The 22,970-nt window shown below is 38.2% G+C and overlaps 2 protein-coding genes across 2 annotated transcripts in view; one reads left to right on the forward strand and one right to left on the reverse strand.

Moving 5' to 3' along the window:
- The window catches only part of LOC126753873 (mucin-17), a 128,304-nt gene that overhangs the window by 45,130 nt on the left and 60,204 nt on the right, over positions 1–22,970 (reverse strand). Inside the window, exon 4 of the mRNA XM_050465611.1 lies at positions 10,912–11,040. Within this exon, the coding sequence (XP_050321568.1) occupies positions 10,912–11,040 (129 nt within the window). The remainder of the gene's footprint in view (positions 1–10,911; positions 11,041–22,970) is intronic.
- On the forward strand, positions 8,032–10,781 carry LOC126753874 (beta-hexosaminidase subunit beta-like). Its single transcript, XM_050465612.1, has 8 exons — positions 8,032–8,384; positions 8,437–8,516; positions 8,587–8,770; positions 9,021–9,124; positions 9,232–9,550; positions 9,810–9,939; positions 10,019–10,220; positions 10,285–10,781. The coding sequence occupies exons 1-8, from the start codon at positions 8,282–8,284 to the stop codon at positions 10,720–10,722; spliced, it is 1,560 nt and encodes a 519-aa protein (XP_050321569.1). The 5' UTR covers positions 8,032–8,281; the 3' UTR covers positions 10,723–10,781.

Genomic DNA, 22,970 nt, shown 5'->3' on the forward strand with positions numbered 1-22,970 from the left:
AAACACAAGCAACGATTGCTTAAAACATTAAGAACAAAGGGCACAAAGTAGACACCGATAATTATGAATGAACTGCGTTGAATATGAAGTTGAAAGAAGAGAGCAGAGTAAAAGACAACTGAAGGGAGAATGCATGCAAGAGCGGACACAAAAAAATGCAAGCGAAGAAGTGTTAAGACAAACTCACGATAATTTTGTCTCCAATTCAAGGTAAAGAGTAGCAAAGAGAGCATGTGTGGCAGTTTAAGAGCATTTTTCGTAATGTGTTTATTTTTTCCAGCACGCTATGTGCGCTCAGATCGTTGCTGATTGTTGGATCAGGTTTTTTGTTCAGCTACAATACACAGCAATGCAGCTAATTAGCATCTTTGAATATTCCATAGAATACGGGTGATGGGATTCTTTCGACATTTTCTTTTTTATAAGCAAAATACCTGAGCAGAGAGATCAATTTCTAACAAACAGTTCTGCTGATGAAGTTAATTGTAAGAAATTTTTTATACTACTTTAAGCAAAAACTGATAAGACTTTGTTCATAATTTTAAAATTCTTCAGAATCTTTGTCGTCCCCTTCAAAGTAATCCCCCTTGGTCACAACACACTTGAGCCAACGTTTTTTCCAATCCTTGAAACAGTTGTTAAAGTCAATTTCCGGAATAGCCTTCACTGCGCGTAGCGGTTCACGTTTAATGTCTTCAATTGACTCAAAACGGTTTCCCAAAGCGGTCGTTTGAGTTTGCTGAATAGCCAGAAGTCACACGAAGCTAAATCAGGCGAATACGGTTGGTTGAAAATTTAGCGAACAAATCACGAAGAATCATTGCAGTACGCGACGTTACATTATCGTGGTGCAAAAACCAAGAATTGACAATTCCGACCTTTTTTTACGAATAGTTTCGCGCAAACGACGCATAATACTCCATAATAATCCTTATTGACACTTTAGGGGGTCGGAAGAAGTTAGGTGCGCCCCACACCTCGATAATCGAAGAGGTTATGTCCACATAAACCTGATTTTTGACCTGCTTTGGCGTAGTTTTTTCGGCTTCGGCTCACCTTTGCCACGATATTCGGCCGACTGATCGTCTATTTCTGGGTAGTACGCAAAGTTCCTATACTCATCGCCCATAATAATACGTTTCATACATCTTGGTATTGGGAAAGCATAATTTCACCGACGTTAACGCGAACCAATCGAGCTCTCACATTCTTAGTCCCATATGATCTTTCAAATTGGTTTTCACTGGTTCTTCCGATATTCCAACGATGCCATTAGGATCTCTGACTGTTAATCGGCGATCGGAGCACCAATACCTTTACTTCATTGACGTCTTGAACATCAGTTGATATTGATCGTCTAACGAATGGGATTTCGCGCAAAATTTAAATTAAAAAATCTAACTATTTTTTGCCCACAGGGCATAAAATGTAAAATACTGAGTATACATATATAAAATAATTAAATATACGGCTTGCGATTTTGCATCAAAACCGAACTCAACGAGGAAAATTTCAGTTTTATTTGTGCATTACTCCTTGCAGTAGAGGGAAAAAAATATTTCGAAAAATTTCGAGTTTTTAGCAATGGAACAAATTATTTTAAGATAACTGTATACATTTGCATTGCTATCTATCTGTATGAATGTATTTATGTGAATATGAAAATTACTAATTTCTTGTTTAAGTCATTTGTTTATTTATAAAACTTTTGTAAATTTCATGACCATATATTAAGTCAGGAATTTGTTTGGCATTGTCACTGTCGTGATAGGTGGACAAGTAAAAACAAAGATATTAACGCAAACGCGCAAAATGAAGGTATCAAATGACCTCATCGGAGCAATAAAAAATCGCAAAAAGCTGGCTAATGAATGCAAATTAAAGAAAAGATTGTGTTTTCGCCTTTGTTCTAAGAAAAAAATGCACTTACATATGAACATATAAATAAATATATGTATGTATGTATATTTATATACATTCATATTCATAAAAAAATATTTAAGACTATGACAAAGTTCAAAAATATATGCATATGTACATACATACATATGTATATCTGTAAGAATATACTAAGAAAATCATAAACATATTAGATAAATTTCTTATTCCATTTGTGGAACTTCCTCCATCCAAAATTTTAGTTTTTTGGCATAACGAAAGTTTTGAAGTTCATTAATCATGAAAAAATTTGCATTTAAATTCATCTTTCGTGTCTTTCATGACTAAAAACAGATAAATCTTTGAGAGCAAACGTATTTTTATTCTCAAAAGCAAAGAACCCTTTCGATTTATCAAAGTCGCTCAGTTTACAAGGAAGGTCATGGAATTCAAAAATCAGCTTTCAAACTTCCTTTTCAGGCGAACCATCAGCACAATATTTAACGGCGTAATTAGCTGAACCCACTCGATTGTGTGTGCTTAAAAGGCGATACTGAGTCGTAAGAGCTTGCGATTTGCCACCAAGTGGACTTGCTATGATTTATGACTTCCCTTGTTTGTGCAACACTTTCGCAAGTGTCTAAGAATTAGTTAAGCACGTTTATTTACCCAAATAATGGCACACCTCAAGAGCTTTAGTATAAAGTTATTAGCGTCGTACATATAAATTACTTTATACAAAAGAGTCATAACTCGAAAAACGGCAAATGTTCAGCAGGCAAGAACGCAATTGACAAAGAAGCAAATCTAACAGTGATTTAACAGTTAAGTATGATAGTGATGACAATGAAATTACTTCAGTAGCCAGAAAAGTGAATTACGAATTGATATACTAAACAAAAATTTATTTCGAAATTTTTGATTTGTGACGCTTTTGCAGTTAGTGCGTGATACGTTTATTTGTATGTACGCCAATAACATATGTGCGTAAATAAAAACTATGAAATTATGGAGAAAACAAGAGAAACCGCTGAGCTAGTGAAATTTGTTTTGGTGGCTATGCAACTGTGGCAGTCGACAAATCTAGATGTGCTACTTAATCAGATAATATGGGTGCGCAATGAAATAACTACCCTGAGGTAAATTACCGTACTTGGTGGTTTGAAAATAGTAAACACATATGTACATACATATGTACATACGTATGTATAGTCTAAATGTGTATGTATAAATGCGCATGTGTGCCAGTTCTCGTTTTCACTTGAGGCAACTACAATTTCTTAGCCCCAAAAAAGGCGTACATAATTCATTATGATTGATTAATTTGCGCATAATGCGCTCATTAATGTTAAACAAGCATTCGAGCACTTAAGTTCTTACCTAATTATGAAATACATACATATATGCGTTTGTATGTATTGTAATCGCACAGCAATCAACCTGATGGAAACAAATGGGAGCGTTCATGAGTTTGTTATACGAATTTAACCCTTTCACGACTACGTTCATATATAATATGCTGTTTATGTAATTATGTCTAGAAGTAACAGTCAGCAAACTATAAAATTTGGATCTTTTTCATGTATTGTGGTCATGCAAGTGTTAAGCCCACACCTATAGCAATATAATTTGTTTTCCATTACAAAGGCTTAAGCCGACTGAGAGCCAATGAGCCGGATTAGAAGCGTGGCCAAAACTTGTTCAGTGATACACGGAAGAAAAACACGACGAATCTAACACAGCTTTGGTGTAATATGAGCACACGAAGGCGCAGCTGCATTACCGTTGAGATTAAAATACATAATTTACTTGTCTAAAAAGTTCTGAAAAGATATTTTGCTATTTATAGGCCTTGTATTATATAATCGAATGAATGTATTATTTGAATAGGCAAAGTCTTGGCAAGCAATGATTGATTATTCAAGGGATATATTTTTATACCCTGAACAGGGTATATTGAGTTTCCTACGAAGTTTGTAACGCGCAGAGGAGACCCTATAAAAATATATGACGAGCTGAGTTGATTTAGTCACGTCCGTCTGTATATATGCGCACTAGTCCCTTCGTTTTTGATATATCAGAAATTTTGTACACATTTTTTTCTCAGCAAGACGCTGCTTATTTGTCGGAACGACTGATATCGGACCACTCTGGCAAATATCATGCTTATAAACTCCAGAGAGACATCTTTTTATACTCTTTTATATCATAAAAAAGGGACCTGTGAAGGCTATTCTGGCTTCGGTGTAACTCAAGTTAACGCTTTTCTTGTTTTTTATTGGGAAAATAACAATCATCTTCGCTATATTCAACGAAATAATTGTAAAAACGCATTAGTTATTGAAGATTACTGTATTGCTTTTGATATATTGGGTAGTCGAAAAAGTCTTTTCGTATTTTTAAAAAACTTTGAACAGCTGTTCACTTTTTTTCAGCTTTCCCGAATATAATTTTTTTTGGTAATGTGATTAGTAGCACTGGAGATATACTACTGTCACGACATCTATTGACAAAATACGAAAAGACTTTTTCGACTACCCAATATTTATTTTTCCAGTGCATTTCATGCTGATTTTTGTGTGTGGGCCACAATCGGTTTAAGCGTCAGCGGATTTCTCTGTTTATTTTGTTAACAAATCTTCGCAGCAAATAAGTTCTTTGTTGCTCTTGTTGCGCAGGCAAAAGAATTGTGCAGAAACGACAACAAAACGCAGCATCAACTCAGCGCTTACACGTCAACATATATGGACATCTCTATACCAATACAAATAATTATAGCCGCAAACGCAATGACAACAACAACAATAGCGACTGCGATTTCAAGTGCGGTAAACAAAATGTTCGTGTAGGCCGACTGAAAGTCACGTCTTGCTAATGAAGTGTCCGTCCGCCGAATGGACGCAGCGCGGCAATTTGAGCGGGGCGACAATTGCGTGGTGTGACTTTCAATAAACTCACAAACAAATCAAAGTGTTGAGTGCAATTAAGGTATTGAGATAGCGCGCTGTAAGCGATACCGCTGTTCAAGAGATGGCGCTAAGATTTTCAAATCAAGATATCTGAACGCTTAACCGGCTCAGCGTGTGGGTTGCAAACTGTTCGCGCGTCATGGTGGAAGGCTTTTAAGCGCCGCTGATGTCGATTGCGTTTTTGCATTTCGCCTGTTGTTTGTGCGCTGCACAGATTTTTATGAAAAATCAATTTGGCCGAAACGCTTGCTGAGATTCGCTAACGAAGCGTGGAAAAAACACAGAAAACAGGAAAAATAAAAAAGGCTGTGAGCGTGCCAAGTGCAAGCAAATTTGCTGGTGTCTGCTCAGTAACTAGTTACATGCCAACGTCCAACACACGTTTCTTCAAGGTCTTAGATTCAGAGCATCAGTGATGATTCCACATTCCACCAAATAATAAAGGGCTTAGAAAGTATCAGTTACTATTTGAGATTTAGTTTAAGTTGAAATTGAAATTTTTCTATTTTTAATTACCTATACCTATAAAAAACTAAAGATCCTAATTAGAAGTGTTTACGATTGGAATATGCATGTCGTTACCTAAAATGCAAAACAACGTATCATAAAAAAAATTGAAAATCGCTGTCAGATATTATAACCAATATATAACCATTTTATAACTAAAACTCAAATTTTCTCTCAAAATGAGTGTATGATATGCAATATATAACCATTTTGTAACCAAAACTGAAATTTTGAATATATATTTGAGTGGTTTCTATTTTATCGTTTTTCCTTCGCTAGTAAACTTATGAAAAGTGATGTTACGTTAATTTGCATTTTAGGTGACGATATGTATACTCCAATCGTAAACACTTCTAATTAGGAGAGCACAGTGAATAGTTAGAATTAATTCTCAACCAGCCTTAATGGCACCAGTTAGTTGTAGTCGTAATTGAAATAACTCCGCACACGAAATTGCCTCACTGGTAGGAAATATGTGTGTATGTACGAGTATATATTTGTACGCCCATAAGCGGCGCATCGCGAAATTGCACATTCAATTAAGCTTACAAAAATAAAACAAAAAAAAAAACAAACCAAAATAAAAATAGCACAAAAAGAAGAAGAATAAAACTAACCGCATACCCATTCAATTTGAATGCATATGTATGGGTGTAGACGAAAAAGTAAGAAAGCGCTGAATTCAGATGGAACCGAATATTTTTGGAAATATATATCTAAAGTAAGCAGAAGATGCTGAAGACTATATCTACATATATTGGGTAGTCGAAAAAATCTTTTCGTATTTTGTAAATAGATGTTGCAGTCGTGTGTCTCCAGTGCTACCAATCACATTGTGTCATACCATAAATTGATGGAAAGGTGAGCTTCATATACATAACAAAAAAAATAAATTCGTGGAAGTTGGAAAAAAGTTACAGCTGTTCTGCAATGAGTGAAAATAATTAAGAAATTCGCTATATTTTCGAATTTTTGTATAAAAAAGGGAAGAATGCCATGCAGCCAGCCATGAAATATGTGAACTTTGCGGAGACCATGCAGTATCAGTTCGTGTGGCACAACAATGGTTCGCTCGCTTCCGTTCTGGAAATTTCGATGTGAAAAATGCGCCTCGCTCTGGTCGACCTATCGATGAAAAAGTTGATGAAATTATGGAAAAGATTGACCGGTACCATCACATAAGCAGCCATGACATCGCTAAGGAACGTAACATTCATCATTAATCGGCTTTGAACCATTTAAAAAAGGAATTGTCTGTGAAAAATTTAATGGACCGAATTATTGAAACGAAATGAAATCGAACCATTTCTCAAGCGAATGGTAAAAGGAGACGAAAAGTGGATTAAGACGACAATAATGTGCGAAAAAGATCATGGTCCAAGGGATTCCATTCCAAAAACTTTGTTTCATATAAGAACCGCTAGCGAAAGTTCTTGCTTCAATACAGCCTTAGGGTATAAAATTATTCAATAAAATAATGAAAAAGAAAGAAAACGAGAAGAATTAAGTGAAAAAGAAAACATATTTGTTGTACATATGTAAAACTGTAAAATGCTGTCAGTATGCCATTGTACATATACGGCACATATCGCACATTTTGCAAGCATTTCAACTGAGTGGAGATTCCAATCGGGACAATTGTATTACGCTGCATTTCAATGATTTGAATGAACACAATCAACTTTCTTTGTAAATTTCTATTATTCTTTCGGGCAAAATCGTACTGACCTGTGAATGCAAATCAGCCGCTGGAGACAAGGAAGTCAGTGCAAAGTAAAGCAAAAAATTTGGAAATGAAAAGCCAAACAATTGCATTCATAACGGATTCCCGAAGGCGAATTATGTAAAACTAAAATTTGCTCCGAGCAAGCTTTGGCTTAATAAAACGATCTTACTTCGGTGCAAAAGTTAAGAGTAACGACTATGGGGCAGTGGACTAATGATAACAATGAAAACCTGCACTTTGCACTTCGAAGTTGCTGAGAGGGATCCAATTGACTCAATTTAGTTTGAAAAAAACCAAATGTTATTGCTAGTGGCTGTGGGGGATGGGATAGGAATAGAGGCTGGAGATGAAGACATCGCGAAATTTATTGTATTTCCACTCACAAAGCGACGACAATGGTCAGCTATTCATTTCGCCATATTTTAGTGATCTCAAATAAGCCGAAGTAAGGCGAAATTTAAAGTTGAAAATGAACGCGTAGAGGAACTTAAAGGGAGATAAAATCATACGTAGACTTTAAGCGAAATGTTTGCAAAGGAATTTTTTTTCTCTCTACATAAATCTACCTTTACAGACAGGTTCTGTTCTTGTTGTAGCGACAGAAAACATTCCTGAACTAATTTCGAAGAATTGTGCCGAGTTGACAGCCCTGGATTCATAAAATCCGGCTCCGTTCTGGTTACTTAGACCCGACTGCCGCGGTGTCGTTTCTAAAAGTTCTCTTTAAACGCGATGAAGCGTGTGGCTCAATCCCTGAGACGTGAAGTACTTGTGAGAAATATGTTCTGATCACAGAAACTGTATCAGCTGACCTTTGTAGGGTAATTCTTTTAAATTTTTCCCTTAAAGGGAAATATATTTAATATAATAAAGCTAAACTGACCAGTGGGCGCATAGCTAAATTCTCTTATCGCAAGTTCAGAATCGAAGTACCAGAGAAATAAAAGCGTCTCCTCAATTTTTCCAGCAGGGCACACAACTACTAAGAATTCTTTTAAGTATAATTATCTGGTTACAATTAAATACAAAAAAAAATCGCAGCTGTGTCAATTTGCTAAGGTGTGGTTCCCTAATAAAGTATACAAAGCACCGTACTCTTATCAGTCTAATTGTTTCTAACATTACCACAACTGAGCGAGTATTAAGACAGTATAGTTTTTGAGCTGACAATATACAGAGCACTTTCGCAAATACGCTCGAAATGCGCAGTTTCCTTAATTTAATTGTGTTTTTCGCATTTTGCGGCAAATTGAAGGCCGATGGAGGATACCGCAGCTTTGGTCCAGAGTTCAAAGCTACAATAGGTAAAAAAGTGAGTACACAATGATTAAAAATTACTAATTATGCAAACCGAAGGTGAGATTTGGCCCAAGCCCTACCAACAAGTGGAGAGTAACAAGTACTATGCGGTGAATGGCTCGAATTTTCAATTTATCGTGAGTGTCTATAAAAATTTCTTTCTTCTGCAGTCAAACAATTCTAATTTCCTTTTTGCTTTTACTTAAGGCGGTGAACGAAAACTGTGCACTCTTGCAAAGCGCCTTCACACGATATGCCAACATTATTGCCGCTGCGGCGAAAGGCTACAATCGCGCCCCTGCCACCGCCACACTTGGCATCATCCAGCAAATCCGAGTCAATCTGACACAGCCCTGCGAAGACTTGCCACATCTCGACATGGATGAGTCATGTGAGTGCATAAATAATTGAAATAGTTAGGGATAGAGTTGGCAGCGGAGCAACGGTGGCAGCAGGCACGTCCTTCAACCACAAGCGCCACAAAACAGTACAATTAAGTGAACGAGCGTTGCCTTAATCGCAACTCGTCCATCTTTTGCACTCGTTCTGCCCTATCTTTTTAATTTATCTCACTGCCACTCTATAAAATCTGCCTTTTTTTTACTTTTCGCATAACTTTTTCGAATTTTCACACGCTTCAGATTACGTACGCGGCGATGGCGTAGTGCGGGCCAACTCCATTTGGGGTATACTACGTGGTCTGGAGACATTTTCGCAACTGTTGGTGCCAATGCCAAATGGGCTGGTGAGTAAACAAGTGACAAATTTAAACCATTAATGCCACACAATGTTATGAAATAAATTACATGCACCGCCGTATCCTCTTGCAACCCGACGCGCCACTACTGACAGCTACTTACGCGCAGCACAGAAATTTACGATCAGCCTCGTTTCAAGTACCGTGGCCTAATGTTGGATTCGGCAAGACACTTTGTGAGCAAAGCGAAAATATTGCAACTCATCGAGGGGATGGCCTACAACAAGCTGAACGTCTTCCACTGGCACATGACGGATGACTCAGCGTTCCCGTACAGTTCAAGCGTTTTTCCAGAGCTGTCAGCAAAGGGCGCTTATCGGCCGGAACTGACCTATTCCAAGGCCGATGTGAAGGAAGTGATGGAGTTTGCACGCGCACGAGGCATACGGGTGGTGCCGGAATTCGATACGCCAGGTACAGAAAAAAGGAAAGTGGAAATTACCACAAGCGCAAAGGAGTGATATAAGCTAATTGTATGGGTAAACAGTATATTAAGAGAACTAAGGAACGCACAAAGAGTTGAACTAAATTGAAAAATGGAATCGATTGAAGTAGTTCATAAAGATTACATTGATAACATTACTGTTATTAAAAGGTGCTATTTATTTATCGTTAATTAATATATTTAAGGTTAGGATCAGCAGAAAGATGTTTAACAATCATCTCTTTACAGCGCACACCGCTTCATGGGCTGCTTCACATCCCGAACTGTTAACTAAATGTGAGGGCGAATTCGAAGGGCAATTGGGGCCGTTAAACCCCACCAAAGAATCCACTTTTAACTTTCTTTATACATTTTTCAGGTCTGTGTTAAACAATGCCTATCTCTATAGTATAAAGTCTTTAATAATCTGTTCGTCAAAATCTTACAATAAATTACAGTGAAATCAAGAGCCTCTTTCCCGACAAGTTCCTACACTTGGGCGTCGATGAAGTGGATTCGGCTTGCTGGGAATCAAACGCCGACATTCAGGCCTACTTGAAAGCGCATGGGCTGGACAATGGCGACTTGCCCTATTTATATTTGGAGCGATTCTCCGCGAACATTTCTGCAATGGGATGGAAGCAGATGGTGTGGCAGGAGGTTAACTAAAGAAATATACATCAAAAAGTGTCTTATGAATGAAAATGTTTGCACTATTTTACAGGCCATGATCGAAAACTCCTATATGGATTGGCCGGGTGGCACAATCGCACAAATTTGGTTTGATTACAAGAACGCTGCGGCAGCACTAACGAAAAAGCGACACGATGTCGTTAGGAGTGATGGGTGGTATCTGTATGTGCTAGACACTGGCGCCGACTGGGAGAAGTTCTATAATGTCGAACCGACTAACTTTAGTGGCAATAAATCGCAAAAATCCCACGTAATTGGCGGCGAAGCCTGCTTGTGGAGTGAGTGGATCAATGAGCATAATGTGCTGCCAACTACGTTTCCGCGTGTGAGTGCGGTGGCCGAGCGCTTGTGGTCTCCCCTTGAGCAGCTGGATGCTGAAAAAGCGCGCTTGCGTTTGGAGGAGCACAACTGCCGCATGATCGGGCGGGGTATTGAGGCGCGACCAGCTAATGGTTTCGGCATGTGCTAGAGGCGAGTGCAGTGATGAGCCTTTGGAGAGTAAATTTCAAATAAAACGAGTTAAATATATTTCAAGTTGATTTTGGTGTGTTTAGTTTGAGCTTCGAGTGGAGGCTATCATCGTAGTTGGGAGTGATGTACATAAAAATACAGTTTTTTGACATTTTTGATAAGTTTACTAGTTACAAAAAAAACTTACGTGTCAAAGAGATGGTTGTTGGTTTGAGCCGTGTCGATGTACTTTTGGCAGTCTGCTGTGCTTTGGGTGGCGGTCCCAAATCCGTCGGTGATATACTCAAGTTGCGTACATCACGCTTTTTGGCTGCTCCTGCAAAGAAAATAAATGAAAAAACAATTCAATTAAAATGTGTTTTTCGCTAAGATTAACAATATGTGAAAGAATGTGATTCAGGCGGAAGATTATAAATCCTGAAAACTTGGGCAAATGGTGACTTCTTCCAACCCTTAAGAACTCCCTGCCTTGCTTCATTGAAAATATACTGCTCAGAACAGATGTTTTTCAATCGCTTCAAATAAGGTTAAATTATTTCCCTCAGATTAGCAGGAAGCCATTGGAGGTAACAGTAGAAATACTTAGGAAATACAGAAAGTTTGGAAACGAATTTAATTGAAGTTGTCTCTGGCTTACAAACTAAAATTATGCATAAGTATATAGTACTTATGTACAAACTATACTACATCTACATAAACACGGTAAAGCAGCGGAGAAGGCAGCTTTGTGAGCGATGGAGCATACTTTCCACGAGCATGACCGCGGAAAACGTGCCCTTACTTAAGTTTCGGTTGTTTATCGGGTGTAACGTGACGTGATATCGCTTGGCGGCTATTAAATCATGCAGATGCTGAAGAGTTTTTGCATTCCTATTACAATTGGTTGCACGATGTTGAAAATGCTTCTCCACTGCGCAATTCTCGTTTCAAATATCAAAAGCGAAACCAATGGAAAAGCGTGCCCTTCATGTTTATTTGCTGTTTTTGAAAAAATATTTGGCATAATTGCAGATAAAACTCAATGCTTAGTAGATTTTATAAATTCAAGACTTTGTATGAAAACAACTTTTGGGAGGCGGAGTTGTGTATGTATATACTCGAAATAGCCTCTCAATTTTGAGGTATCGACGTGAAAATTTGTGCACTTATTTTTCTCGTCAAGAGGCTGCAACCTACATTTGTATATATCACCTAATGATCAGGACCAGCTGAGTCGATAGCTGCCATACAAACTCAAAGGTCAGAGAATCATGCTTGTATTTGGAAAACTTTTTTTTCACCCCAGATATCTTCATTTTGGAATATATATTTACCTAAGCCAATAATTCAATATCTGAAGAAACTGTTATTGTAATTGATATCTATTGCATATAGCTGCCATAAAAAATTAACGATCTGAATCAAATATTTGTATTGTAAACTGTTTGATTTGAAGAGATATTTTTACCAATTGTGGCATGAAACTGATATTTTATATTTGTGAAGGGTATTATAGCTTTGGTGCTATGTTAACGGTTTTTCTTGTTTCTTCCTTGGTATGGGTTGCAAAAGATATATGATACCTTGCAGCTGGGATTGCATAGCCAGCAATAAATATAGAAACACATCCACACCTTGAAAGTGTCTAATTATTTTTGCATAAAAAATCTATTTAAAGCGGAAACCAAACAAATTTAGACTGTTTTGGAAGCATTTCGATTAATGCAAAGGCTTTTAGAAGGTTTGAAGTTTTGATAGTACAAATTATTTAGATCCTTATGAGCATTTTAAGCACCGTTACACCATTCCATATATAGTATACATGAACATTCGCGCAAAAAATTATTTTTACTGCGAAACGCCACTTCATTACTCACCTTTCGCACGCTTTCCGAAACTGCCGAAGCGTTCGCGCTCAATTACTTGTGTGTGAATGTAGCGCTCCGAATATGAGCGCGACAATTTTTCCTTTGAGCTATGCGCCCCCATTACGACGGCACAGCTGGGACACGATCACTTGTCGAAAATAATGCAAAAATAATGATGGTGCAAAGCGCAATGCCGAAACCCACGAGCGATTACGTGTATATTTGCGATTCACTTTCTTTCTTTCAATTAGCGATACAAGTGAAGCGAAACGCTTTTCATTAACTACTTGCCGTCGTGCAAATGCGAAAATTCACCGCCGACGACATTCGCCAGCTTCTCTGGAAATGTTTATTTACACTGAGCACTGCCGCTAAACGGACGGATGTTGCCAGCTGTCGACTGTCGCGGCAACCGCTTGTCGATTGTCGGTTGACTGTTGGCTTTGATGATTTGCGCCCGCCAACACACTCACTGGCACAATGCAATGCGACTCAACTCAACGCAGCTCAGCGCGTGGATCGACGCAGCGCACTCGCGGTGGCAGCCGGCAATCAAGCGTGCAATTTCGAATCCATTTCGGAAAATCACCAATCATTTGTCGGTAAATGCATAAACAGATGCCAGTCTTACAAACGAACGTTTACAGCGCGCGGCCACGCATGCGCCACATTCATAACACCACCAACACAGGCACCGCCTCGCTAGGTAGTTGCCTCGACATCGACATTGACTACACTTTGCGCCGTTGGATTTGTTTACATTTTCTCAAAGCAACCGTTTGTGTTGTTCACTATTAATACACTTTTTTGTTTTTGCCGTTTTTTTATGATTCTGACATTGGCAGGTTCAATGTGCCACTAACTAACGCCAACTTATTTTATTTTATTTACAACTATTTTTTTCTCTGTTTTCTTCTTATTTTTGCAATAAACTATTGAATTTGGCTTCACTTTGGTTTATGTTTTGCTGCTTCCAATTTATTTGCGATTTCTATTTTCACATGAGTTTCTTTTTAATTTTTACTGTCACAAAAGGAAACAATAAAATTTAAGGAAAAGCGCCAACAGCAACAAAAAGCTACACTGGATCATAATAATTTCGAATGTGTGCGAGAAGTTCAGTGAATCGTCGCAGGATGCTGATAATTGCGGTCACGTGACTGACATACTGATGCATAAACTGTCAGCCCAAGCAGTTTGAATGCCCCTCCAGTTATTGGAAAATTTGCTATTTGAATCTTACAAAGGATCACGTAAACAAAAGTTAGTTCACTACTGTGTCAGCTGCTTAAAAAATGCAAGTTGAAAACTCTATGCATCGAAGATAATCAGGGCAAGAGTTGCATATGAAAATACTTGAACCCATATGATTTTAGTTAGACCTAACCTTTAGAAAGCGCGTGAATTGATTCGACAGAGTATAAGTTCAAATTTTGTCCAGTATTGAAAACGAATATCAGTGATCATATTTGGAACACAAAAACTTTTGAAAGCTTTCAAAATAAATAACCAAAAACTAGAAATGATGAATGCCGCCTTCAACCATTAGTCCAAGTTTATATGACAGCCAAAAAAACACAAAACAACACCAATAAAATATTGCTTTCTAAAAGAATTAAAAAATAAATTTATGTCTCATGTTTTCATTTTCCCACACAGTTGTTTTTTGAATAATATTTTCTCGGAGATTAAGCGCGCTTCCAACGAAAATACAAATCACTGCATTGCACACCCGCGCCTTGCCATCTTCACGACGAATTGCTCAATGCCCATGTGAACTCTTCACATTACCACAGACAACAGAAGACCAGCCAGCCGAAAAACTAGACAATACTCGAAGGGCTCAAAGACAGTTTATTTTAGAGAAATAAAAAATATTTTCCTTTTGGCACAAAGCAAACACTGCAAAGCCATTAAAATAAAAATATAAATAATAAAGCACTTCAGCGTTCACGCAACAAAGTCTACAGGGCTACAACAGCGCTGACAAATGACAACAACCAGCGCAACAACAACAAAAACAACAATACGGGAACAACCTTTAAAGTAAAAGTGACGAATGGCATTAGCAAGATTTCTAGCCCACAAAGTGGAGCAGCAACTTGTCAATGCAACATTTTTAGAGCAGCAACAGCCGCAGCCGCTGCGGCATCATTGGCAGCCAACCCGGCCGCTTGACTGACCCAATTTCGCCTGTGAAAAGTGCTGAGCGCAAATTATGGAGGGCCAAGCGCCACAGCGCCAACTCACGCACGTTTATGTGTGTGTGTGTGTGTGTAATGGTGCGTGCGTTTGAATTCGCGTGGCAGGTGTTGCATAAAGCTGCAAAAAAACCAACACGAAATGAAAAGTGACAACTTGGGCGTTGCAGCGAGCAAAGCGTTTCACGCGTGAGCACTTTGAGAACTCGTGCGGCCATGAAGGCACTAGAAGTTCTGATTTTGTCATTAAAGGTAATAAAAGTGGCACACTGGATGGGATATTCCTGGCTACAAAAACTATCAACATATTGATGGATATATAAATATTTGCTTTATATATTGGGTAGTCGAAAAAGAATTTTCGTATTTCTAATCAAACTTCAACTTATTTTATTCAATTTATACTAATAAATAAGCTTGGAATCTCATCTTTCCACACAATGTGATTGACAAATTACGAAAAGACTTTTTCGACAAACCAATATTTGAATATTTGCTGTATATATCGGAAAATAGAATCGATTTTATATAAAAAAAAATAATTTGTGTGCTTTCTTTTCATCACTTTTGTTGTTGCTTTCCAATTTATTGAAGAATTTTTCTTTTGAAATCAATTAAACACACTTATATCCATTGAGCACCCAAAAAAGCTTACACCTAACCTCAAATAACTTTTTCCAATCGCCAAGTTATTTAGAGTTCTTTAAAAATAGCCACGAATTTCCTGCTTTAGATGCTCAAGGTGACATCCGCCTTGCGGCACGCGCTGCGTTCAAATCTAAAAATACCGACTGAAGATAATGAAGCTGCGGCACTCTATTTGGCAACGAGTGTTGCATCGACAGGCGCTAATGACATTCTGATGTGTAGCGACTACATGCAACACGCCCAACGAGGTGTTTGCGACGAAATTAGCTGATTGCCGGTATGAGGCATGTACATATGTATGTACCGATATATGTCGATCTTTAGGCTCGTAGGCGCGCGCTAAAATTTTCCGGAAAATTTCGTAGAACAATTAACGGTGCATGGGAAGAAAATATCTTCGAAATCCGCTAGTTTAAGTGTCAAGGGATTTGCTGACATTTATAGCCACTTAAGAAAGCGCGCACATTTGATATGCCGCACTCCAACTGCAGGCTGCAGGTCTGTCGGCGTAAAAAGTGGGCAAGACAGAGGGGATGCAAGAAATTAAAAGATTTATGTATGAATTGAATTCATAAATCATTTGAGACAAGAGAGGCGGAAACTATTTTGGGTATCATTGGGTATCGTTGGCCAGCCAGGAAGTTAGGTAACTTTATCGCACATAAAATTAAATAACTGCAAACATCTTCACACTAAAATTCACACAAAATGTACATAACATACATATGTACTGCATATACATATGTACATATATACACATTAACTCGGTTATTTAATTTATGAATTTTCTGAGTTTTGAGAAGCGAGCAACCTCCAGTGTCGCCGAGCTGCTCGTGCATTAAAAATTCACATAATTGAATTGCAAAGTACAGTTACTGAATATTCCATTAGCTGTGCGGATTTCAAAATATGCCGCAGTGCAGCTCCTTAGGTAAAGCTAACAAAATATGCACATTTACTTGGAGCTTTTTCAAAATAGGTGGGAGATGGTGAGAGGTGGTCTCTTGTTTGGTTATAATTAAAGATATGTACTTAGGTATATATGTATATATGATAGGTAATATTTTTATGATTTTCCTTAAGCTAGAATATGTGATGACACGATAGGTCACACTGGGTCAAATTTAATGTAACCAACCTAGAGATTCGGCATGAAGCTTCTTCACATCACACAATTCGTAGATCAAACCGATAATCCTTCATTTAACTAACCATTCGTTTCACAGAATAAACGAAATTTAGCTGCAAAGAAGAACAGCAACACTTTGAATGCGAATAAATTGAATTTTCAATAGTCCCGCAGCACAGCACACAGTCGCGGCTGCTTACCACTGCGACTTTCAAACGCGAACAGAGCAAAGACAATAAAAAACAATAAGAGTCAACGAGTAACAGCGAAAATGACCGGAAATTCACAATAAAGACAAAGTCTAAAATGCATTTATGCCAACAACAACACATTCAATTCCAAATGAAGCGTAATGAAGCACAGTTGTGCATGTACGTGTATGTTTGTGTGTGCTTATGCCATTAAATGCGATGAGGGACAACATTGAAACTTCGAAAATTGCACTCGAAAGCGATGAATGTGAGAATATTGCTATAAATAAATTTGCTAACGGCGTGTAAGGCAAAGTGGACTTTTTCAAAATGAAAATATAGGCAAGCTGGGTTTTTATATGACTATATCCAGCTTGTTATGTTGGTAGTCGAAAAAGTATTTTCGTATTTCTAATCCTTCAACTTATTATTTTTTTTTTGTTTTTAATAATGAACAATAATGAACTAAAAAAGTAACATTTTGGTCGACCACTTTTTGCTATTTTTCTGCAAGAGAATATTTATATGTACATATATTTAGTACAAGTACGAGTATCTGTGAAAAGTGCGCATGCACAAAATCGCGGAGAGGCACCAAAAACATCTCCGTTGGGGCTTAACTAGATAATCAAGTGATTGGTGATCACTTTTCTGCAAAATTAGATATAAAAGTAGACTTCCTTCTACCAGATAAAAGCAGTGTCTACCAAGCAAGATTCAAGAAATTCTTCTTGTTATGGCAAAAAGTATGCAGATACAGTTAGCAAAGCGACTTTAAAAGCTCTAAAGTCTCTCTGGGTTTCTTCAAAGATAGTGAAGGAATGACATTGATCTCTTGGTGGATCTGACATCCTATTTCAGGATAAATCTGTAATCTGAATGTAACTCCTCTCCAGGCAGTTCCTGCTGGGATTTTTTCGCAGACATCACCCCAGCAGTCACCTCCTTGGGGGGGAACCGCCTCCTAGGAACCTCAAGAAGTCATTCCTCAATTACGTCGAGGACATTAGACAGTACGCCGACCAGACTTCGGATGCAACAAACTTCCGACAAGGACTGACCGCCATTCACAGTGGAGCCATTAACACCGACTCCCTTCCAGTGAATGGTGTACTCGGAGTCAAACGAAACGAAACGAGAGTGAACCTTGGGCAGTTTCGGTCTGGATACTGTAGCAGATTAAACTCCTACTTATCCAGTATAGACCCCGATATATCCAACATATGTCCTGCATGCAATGAGTCTCCAAATGACGCTCTTTGCATGCCCCACCAGCCCCACTCATCTAACACCCCTCTCCCTTTGGGCCGACCTCGTCGAAACAGAACGTTTCTTGGGCCTTCGGTTAGATGACGTCCACGACAACTGTGCTAACTCTTACCATCCTAGCGGAGACTAGGTACCCGTTAGAACAAAGCTCTGTATAGGAAAATAATGGCATTCGATCGAGGGTATCTTGACGATATTTCAGAGATTGCACAGATAAAACTTTTTCTACTCATGAACTTTATCACAAGCACATTGTGGTTCAAAGAGGAGACCATAGAGAGAGAGATTTAGTATTTTGTATTAGTAAACTCAGGGGCTGTCAAGTGAGAAGCATTTATCGTCATTATTTAAGATGCAATACAACAGTATATTAAACATGTTTGTATACCGCGAAATTAACAGGACTTTAAAGAGATTTGGATAACGCACGCTTTCGTACAATGAATGCCACAATTAAACAAGGATTCGTCGGTGTGTTACATAATAACAATTTATCTTACTAATGTATAAAGGAGAAAAAGCAAATAAAATATTTCTTTGACATACATAATTATGTTTATCGAAATTATCGATAAAACTGAAATGAGTGCACGCAATAATGAGCGACTTGCGTGGCACGCACATTTTTCACAGCGTGCGTTCGGCGCAACCACGCAATTCGACCATTTACACACACACACACGTAGGTGTCTGTATGAATGCATGAGTATGCAAAAATGTCGGCTTGTGCGAGCAATAGCAATAGCTTTAGCAATGCAAATTTATTTTTGGCAGCGGAAAATTAGCGCATACAAACACAGAGCCTGCCACATTCAGCGGCTGCCTTAAGTTTAATGGATTTTTGTTTTTGTTTTATTTGGCTTTTGATGTATTGACGTCAAAAGCGGAGCAGCCATGGCGATGTTTAAATGGGAACATGCACACCGCCAGCCAAATGTGTTCGAATTTAATGAGTAAATTTACGTAAACACAATAAATACATGCACACACACACATACACAAATGTGCAATGCATAAATATTAATAAGCAAATAGTGCGTAAAACTGCACAGAAGAATGAATAGCAAGCCAAACGGTTCTAAATTTTGCAAACCGTTGCACAAATGCGTTTTTATTGTCTCTGGCTGCAGCAGACGTCTGCCACAAATGTGTGTCGGCTTTTAGCATCTTGCCACATCTGCTGTTTTACATTTTTTGATTTGGCCAAATGCGAGAAAAATAATAATAACGACGAAATCGGCGCAAACTATTTTAAACTTTTACGATTTTCTATTTTTTATGGTTTTTCTGCCAAACTATTGTACTCTTGTTATGACGCTTACGGCCACTTTAATGATTTTCAATTCATTGTAAGAGCCACTTCGGCAGTCAAAACAATAATTTTCTAAGCATTTGTTTTTTTATATTTTTGTTGGTGCATTATTAAGTGGCCATGTCCGAGCGAGTCACATATGCGAAATGTAAAGAGTGTGCAACAACTCGCTCGCTCGTTGCTGACAGATAATGAATCCATTGAGTTGAAATCTAATTTATTTTCGCATATTTCGCTCAGGAATCGAGGTTGACAGCATCTGTTGTACGTTGTTTCTAATTATTGGGTCGTTCATTAAGTAATTTCGTTTTTTTACTGCAATTAGAATAAGTCTTGTTATTGTCGGGCAAAAGCTCAAAACAAAATACCACTAAATAGACAGCATAAACTCGAAGAATTTAAGACATTTTCTTTACAAACACCCATATCAGTTGTACGAATATGTTGGTATTGCTGTATCAATTCGTATAGCACAACAATGGTTCGCTCGCTTCCGTTCTGGAAATTTCGAAATTTCGATTTACACTGATGAAAATTTTGCAAACTGATGAAATAATGTCTGCCAAAAAGTGTTCGACCTAAATGGTATATATTTGTTTATTTATTAGTATAAATAAAGAAAATAAGTTGAAGTTTGATTAGAAATACGAAAATACTTTCTCGACTACCCGATGCAACGGTTAAGTGAAGTTGGCTGCAAAAATTTTCAATAAAATCAGCAAAATTACCTAATGAATAACCCAATATATGTGGCTTGCTCGTCGCTCTGAACCAATCTGTAATTGACGTTAATTATCTGGCCATAAAAACTCTGCAAAACATAATTTGATTGAACATGAAGTTTTGACGAGCTATCAACTAGCATTTGTATCGAGTGAAGTGGCGCATAAATAGTTTTTGTGGCTTAAACTAATTAAAATTTTGGCAATTACGTTACATCAGCCAACGTTGTACCGAGCTTAATAGAAAGATTTACGGCGCTTTTATTATTGATAAAAGTTTTATTTTCAATTCGGGTTAGTTCGATATGAAGAAGACTTTATTTTAGATAATTATTAAGAGAAAGGTGTTAAAATTAACTTCGAAACTTATTTTTTCGACGGAATTCGCTTTATGGGAGCAGAGGGAAAAGTAGTAAAAAATTTATAAAATTGCTGCCAGAAATCAGCGAAAATCGATTTCCATTGATTATAGGAAATCGCTCATCATCTAATATTGTATAATTGTAAAACAAAACTATTCTCTATTTATTATTGTGGTGAATATCTTAGCTCAATACAGGACCAACGCAGGAAGCACCGCCTACACACCAACTAACAAAAAATAAAAAAAATTCTATTAAATATATGACCAATACTAGTTTATACTGTTATAGCATATGCAAAGGACGCTCTTAAGCTATTTACGCTCTCATTTCAAATATTCTTTAGGCACGAACTGGCGTAATACAGCTGACATATTCCCTTGCCAAGCGTCATTTCTTATCGCACTATAATTTGTAAGCACTACCGAGGCGGCTTAAGCGGATATATAATATTATACTTGCAACATTCTATGTTTGTCCTGCAGCACAATTGTCATAATAGTCTGAAGTCCATTCTATACAGTTGCGTCATGAAATCCTACCTTCCGCACAATGGCCAAAACACAGCCACTCGCCCCTCCACTGCGGCGTGGTCATGTAATCCTTAATGAATTGCTGATTAATAATTCAATTATGTGCGAGTCTATAATCCCAGCTGAGCTGAGTGCACTTTAATCTTACACACACACATGCGCATGAGAGCGCGCGAGCAGCGAGGAAAATTGCAACAGATATATTTTATAATTAAATGGAAATATTCTGTGCATTCGCTACTCGCTGCTGCTGTTGCATGCGATAAGAGTGCTTTATGAGCGTAATTATGTAATGGCATGGCATTGTAATGAGGCGCGCATTATTGTTGTATTAAATTCATTATGACATTTGCCAATGGAAATTTCACACTTTATTGAGTTTTCCCGCTGTTCTGCGCGCTAAATAAATGCAACTGTTGTTGTTGTTGCTTGAAATGTGTGTTTTTCTGCTGCTTTTGTTTTGCGGCTTTGTCGCCTCGGTTGCTTTAATCGATTTTTCAGCACCCAGCCACACACCCAACCGGACTTTTGCGTTGCCCGCCTATTTTGCGAGGGTTCAAAGCGGCTCATTGTTGCTTAATAACGGGAAATCACGAGTGTGTTCGCGAGTGACGTGCGCTGTCATTGCGTGCAAGCGTTTAAAAGAGCGCAAAGTGCCTGCTGCCATTTATTAACTCAGAAGTGTTAACTAGTTGTAACGGTTTATCTACGACAGGCAGTAGCGCGCCAAATATATGAAAATATATGCAAAGGGCGAAAAGTTAAGCCATTTGCGTTTAAATTCACATTTCCCAACAACAGCTTTATTTACACGAACGCCATTTAACATTGGAAATTAAATTAACGCGCACGGAAATGCCTTTCAGCGGCTGCTGCGGCGCTACCGGGCACTTCCGGTGCGCTGAGGCAGCGCGTCAAGAAATGGTGGCTTGACACAAAAAGACGCTTGGAACAGGCGTATATTCGCGTTTGTTCACATGCATTGTGTTGCTTTGCTTTATCATTGCTTTTTCATTTGTTTCTTTTGTTGTTGCTATTTTGCACATGTCATCTTGTGCCTTTGCGATTTTCACATTGCATTCATTCTCACAATTAGTGGTGTTGATTTACCATAAGCAGTTGCACACCGCAGCGGCGTCGTGCGCGGCGACAGCACCTGCCTCCGCCAACCGCGCGCTCACAAAAGCTTGTAAATGCTGGCATAAATGAGGCAACTCTGTTCCCGCCACCATTTTCCATTATCTAGAAACAATAAAATTGCGCGAATTTTCTTACCGCTCACATGTGTGTGTAGGTCTTATACACACATATACACAAACACACGACAAACCTTCGCTGGGTTGCATGTGAAAATCTGTAGTTGAAATTCACTTTTTCTGTGCCGTTAATTTTTCTCGCAAATTTTTCCATTGAGTTATTTATTTCCTCGGTTTTATTTTCACAAAATTATATGTGACGACGTGCTTCGTTGTGCGCGCGTGTGTGTGTGCTTCTATTGTTTTCAATTGCCGCATGGCGTAATGTATTAACAAGCGACTGCGCGCGGCCACTTTTGTACTGCCACTGCGCCGCGGATAAGGCCGACTTGACTTGTAAGCGACCAAATAGGTTAGCTGCTCTGTTCAGCGCGTACACTTGAAAACTTATTTGAAGTTTAATAGGAATAGACCCGATAAATATTGGGTCGTCGAAAAAATCTTTTCGTATCTTGTCAATAGATGTCGTTGCAGTCGTATATCTCCAGCGCTACCAATCACACCGTGTCATACCATATAGCGTTCGAATGGAAAGGTGAAATATTAAGCCAAAAGAAAATTTAATTCGGGGAATTTGAACAAAAGTTACAGCTGTTCAAAAATGGATGAAAATAATGAAGAAATTCGCGATATTTTGAAATTTTTGTATAAAAAATGGAAGAATGCTGTATCAGTTCGTGTAGCTAAGCAATGAGTTGCTCGCTTCCGTAAAATTTCGATGTGAAAGATGCACCTCGCTCTGGTTGACCTATCGTTGGAAAAGTCGATGAAATTAT

This window comes from Bactrocera neohumeralis, chromosome 3, assembly GCF_024586455.1.
Source record: "Bactrocera neohumeralis isolate Rockhampton chromosome 3, APGP_CSIRO_Bneo_wtdbg2-racon-allhic-juicebox.fasta_v2, whole genome shotgun sequence".
Taxonomy (NCBI): Eukaryota; Metazoa; Arthropoda; class Insecta; order Diptera; family Tephritidae; genus Bactrocera; species Bactrocera neohumeralis.

Coding starts and splice junctions, on each gene's coding strand:
- LOC126753874 (XM_050465612.1), top strand. CDS start 8,282: ATGCGCAGTTTCCTTAATTTAATTGTGTTTTTCGCATTTTGCGGCAAA. Junction 8,517..8,586: donor GCTCGAATTTTCAATTTATC/GTGAGTGTCTAT, acceptor CTTTTACTTAAG/GCGGTGAACGAAAACTGTGC. Junction 9,940..10,018: donor TTTCTTTATACATTTTTCAG/GTCTGTGTTAAA, acceptor AATAAATTACAG/TGAAATCAAGAGCCTCTTTC.